Source organism: Cariama cristata, unplaced genomic scaffold (assembly GCF_000690535.1).
Source record: "Cariama cristata isolate BGI_N322 unplaced genomic scaffold, ASM69053v1 scaffold410, whole genome shotgun sequence".
NCBI classification, from domain to species: Eukaryota; Metazoa; Chordata; class Aves; order Cariamiformes; family Cariamidae; genus Cariama; species Cariama cristata.
The window spans coordinates 117,135-120,699 of NW_009595059.1; the positions used below are offsets into that span (position 1 = coordinate 117,135).

At 44.5% G+C, this 3,565-nt stretch overlaps 1 protein-coding gene across 1 annotated transcript in view; it reads right to left on the reverse strand.

Annotated features, from left to right (window-relative positions):
• PGBD5 (piggyBac transposable element derived 5) overlaps positions 1 to 3,565 on the reverse strand; it is a 34,416-nt gene that overhangs the window by 23,604 nt on the left and 7,247 nt on the right. The window contains exon 2 of the mRNA XM_009700306.1: positions 1,769 to 1,903. Within this exon, the coding sequence (XP_009698608.1) occupies positions 1,769 to 1,903 (135 nt within the window). The remainder of the gene's footprint in view (positions 1 to 1,768; positions 1,904 to 3,565) is intronic.

The window sequence follows — 3,565 nt, forward strand, 5'->3', positions numbered from 1 at the left end:
CTTGTTTAGATCAATTCTCTCCATATATCAAACACAGGAAAAAACACCCCTCTGTTTTAATACAGTAAATAAATCAAATAACCACCAAATAAGTGCTTAGGATTCTGCAAGATGCCTTGTACGTGTGATAAGTAACTGAACGTAGCATTTCAAGCATACCATAGTTGAAGATCCCCATCCTCCCCAGACTAGGTTTTTCCATTTTAGCAGGAACATTCATGTTCCTGTACCTTCTTTTTCACTCTTCCCTAAGGTCCCTCTCACCCAGTCATTTTAGCATGATGATAATTACAGCCAAGTCATGGAATGAAAATAGAAGGCGGCTGGTAGGATGATCCTGGACGTCATCCGGATGCAAGTGAAGCATCAGTATCTAATTCATTAAGGGAGCAGGAGGATTAGGGTGGTGCTGAGCATCTATTCTGTTTAATTTGACATTCCATTAATTTACTCTCTCAATGGACAGGACGGGAGGTGCAACGTAATTATAGCTCAGAACCTAAAACCTCTGGCATGTCTAAAGACTGATTAGTTTGGGGGCAGTTGGCTGGGGGGAGCATGGTAAGAGATCAGGAAATTTTGTGCTTGCTGTACCCATTACGCTTCAGTAATAAACTGCGTATGGGACTGGTGGAGTTCACCTTGGAGATTAACACTGCCTCTGCGTAGCAAATGACTTTCCAAAAGCCTTGAGAGAGGAAACTTCCAAGGATGCTTCACAAGGTAAATCTATTTTGTACTGGACAAAACAACTGCTTTAAAACCTGGATGGAAGATACGTGATTCTCATTTTCATCTTAGAGCGAATAGCATTGCTGAAAATGCAAACCCCTGTTCCCAGGGAGCCTCTTTTCTTGCACAGCTACTCAAACAGTTGCAGTGATTCATGGATCAAATTTTACTGTGAACAAATGTTCAACCACAGGAAAGCCACAGGCCCCGCAGTTTTGACATGCATTCAGCCGGAGCAGGCAGTGTGCATGTCCTACCCGCACCTCCGCACCGCTGCTCTGGAACATGCAGGACACCACGTTTCCACAGAAGCTCTTGGGAAAAAGAAATGTCAGAAAGTATCTGCCCCCTCACCTCTAGGTATCAAAATAAACAACCAGATTTTTCAAGAGCTCTCAAAATACATCAGCAATTGGGGAATCTGAGAATTTGAAACGCTGTCCCCAATGCTTTACAACACTAATAACAAACCTTTTAACACGTCTCCCACTCAAGGTCATATCTCACCTTGAAGTTACATCAGATTTTTTTCTTTGGTAGAGGAGTAGAGGTGTGAAAAGAGATGTAATAGGAAACCTCGCTAATATGTTTCTCTCAGAAAAATGGACATCTTGATACCATATTGATTTAGTCTATTGGACACTGCTGGCTATCACTGATGCAGCATTATATTGAGAGACAGAAGCTGACTCATTAAAAATTACATAAGTCACAGTACCTAGACATGTAGATAAACTTAGGATGTACAAACAAACAGACCTTTTAACTCCATTTCAATTTAATTAGCTGAGGGCTGGCAGCCAGATGGACAGTATTAGAGGCAAGCACCCTCAGTTAAATCATACAGCAAACAGACCATCAGGAACCTGTTGTCACCGTCCGTCGGATCTAGTATCTGCAGGAGTCGGAGACCTGCTGCATTCAGACTGTAGCCCCCAGCAAGGCAATGAAGAGAAGTGACTGTCACCTTTGGTCCTGCAATACATTTAAGCACCTGTTGGAACTGAATCAAGACCTCCGAAGAGGTAAAACCTACCTGGCAGATGAAACCAGTGGATGAGCACTGCCGAACCCAGAGACTGAATTTCCTCTTTTTCCTCTTGCGCAGCTCCCTCTCCGTACACGTGGCAATGAAAACAGGATCCTCATCAATCAGGGGCTCATGCAGTACCTGCAAATGGCAAGAAGGTGGGGGGGCAGCGGGGGGAGGAGAGAAACAGAAGTGTACGTGATTGCTGAAAAAATTGCTTTAAATTCTTCCAAGGAAATGCAATCCTTGTGCTGGGCTCGTGCGCATCACCCCATACAAAGGGGTAAACCCACTTTTATTCAATGTTACCATCCAACAAAAACCAAAGCCTGGCCAAGCACACTCCATTGTGGATGGCTGCTCTACACGTAGTTTGCAAACATTGCAAGGCATGGTTCTCACTTCTTACTATCAGCCACAGTTTAACACCCCTCCAAAATGAGGCAAGGGAGGGGGCGGGGGGCAGGGACTATTAGCAGCATCCTTCTCCAAGCTTCATCATCAGCTTCATCATCATCACTTTCATCTTGTTTGGCAGAATGTCTTCCACCCAAAAATCTTCTACAATATGTTAAGGTACACTCCTTGGTTACAGCAAAGGAAAACATACAGCAAAGAGGGAGAGAAGTCAAGAGAGAAAAAGATATTTTCTGCTGCCACTTGAGGTGGTGAAGAGACAGAAGACATTTTTCCTGGTGGCAGCAGCTTCAGGGAAGCCTCCCTTGCTTCAGGAGCTGAAAAATTTGACAAAAGGAGACAGAAAGATAAAGGACCAGAGGCAGGAATAGAAAAAGGCAAGGCAAACTGAAGCAAGTAATGAAAATACGTGTAAGTGAAGCAATTTCTGCATTCTGCATACAGATGATGTAAAGTGGTTCCCTGTTCCTTATAGCTGTTTTGTTACACTTCTCTCCACTAATTCTGTAGCAAAGTCATTAGGTTTTACACTATAGAACCCACCTATAGAAAAGCACTACCACCTCCTTGCAGCTCACAGGTAGCTGTGCATAACACACACATCCCTGACTACATGGTCTGTGAGTTGTCTAGCAAGTCACTTGTGATACTACAAGTGCTTGGAAACTGTTGAAAGGTCTCAGCCGATGAATGTTGATCAAATTCAGACATCTACACCTAAATCACAGCAAGTCACTGCAGGCTCCCTTCCTAGTACACAAGGGGAAAGCAGTCCCAGCAGGCCATAATTCATACCCTTTTAAAGGGTAAAATAACGCAGACGGGTTATGATCTAAAGAAGCTCATTCTTTTCCAGTGACCATCACGCCAGGAGACAGGCTCAGACACAGGTATCCATAAAACAGAGGCTCTCACCCTCAGGCCAAGCCTTTCCACATCTGCCTGTGTGCTACTTTTGTGCACATCTGTAGGCAGCCAGTGGCAGAAATGAGAGCAAAGCTGCACTAAACCTGGGAGCGATGCTCGTAGGAGCGATGTGGTGGGTAAGCAGTTAACCACCAGTGATGAGCAGCTGCTGGCCTCCTGAATACAAGATGTTTGTTGAACATCACTCTGTCAGCCCAAAATAGGCATCCGTGCCCTCCCCACGCAGTGGCGGCTGCACACTTTCATTTATACACACTCCACTTCTTAACAGCTCATAAAACATTCACAGGACCATCTGAAAGCACTCTGGTGAAATGTTCAAATTATACACCAAAATGCAGATGCGAGCAAGGAGAGCTGCATACAAAGCTATTTGTTCTTAAAGCTGCAGCTGCCTCATTTCCCCATCGGAGCCAAATCCTCTTCCTCTCTCAAGGTCCACACAAAATGCCGCTCTTC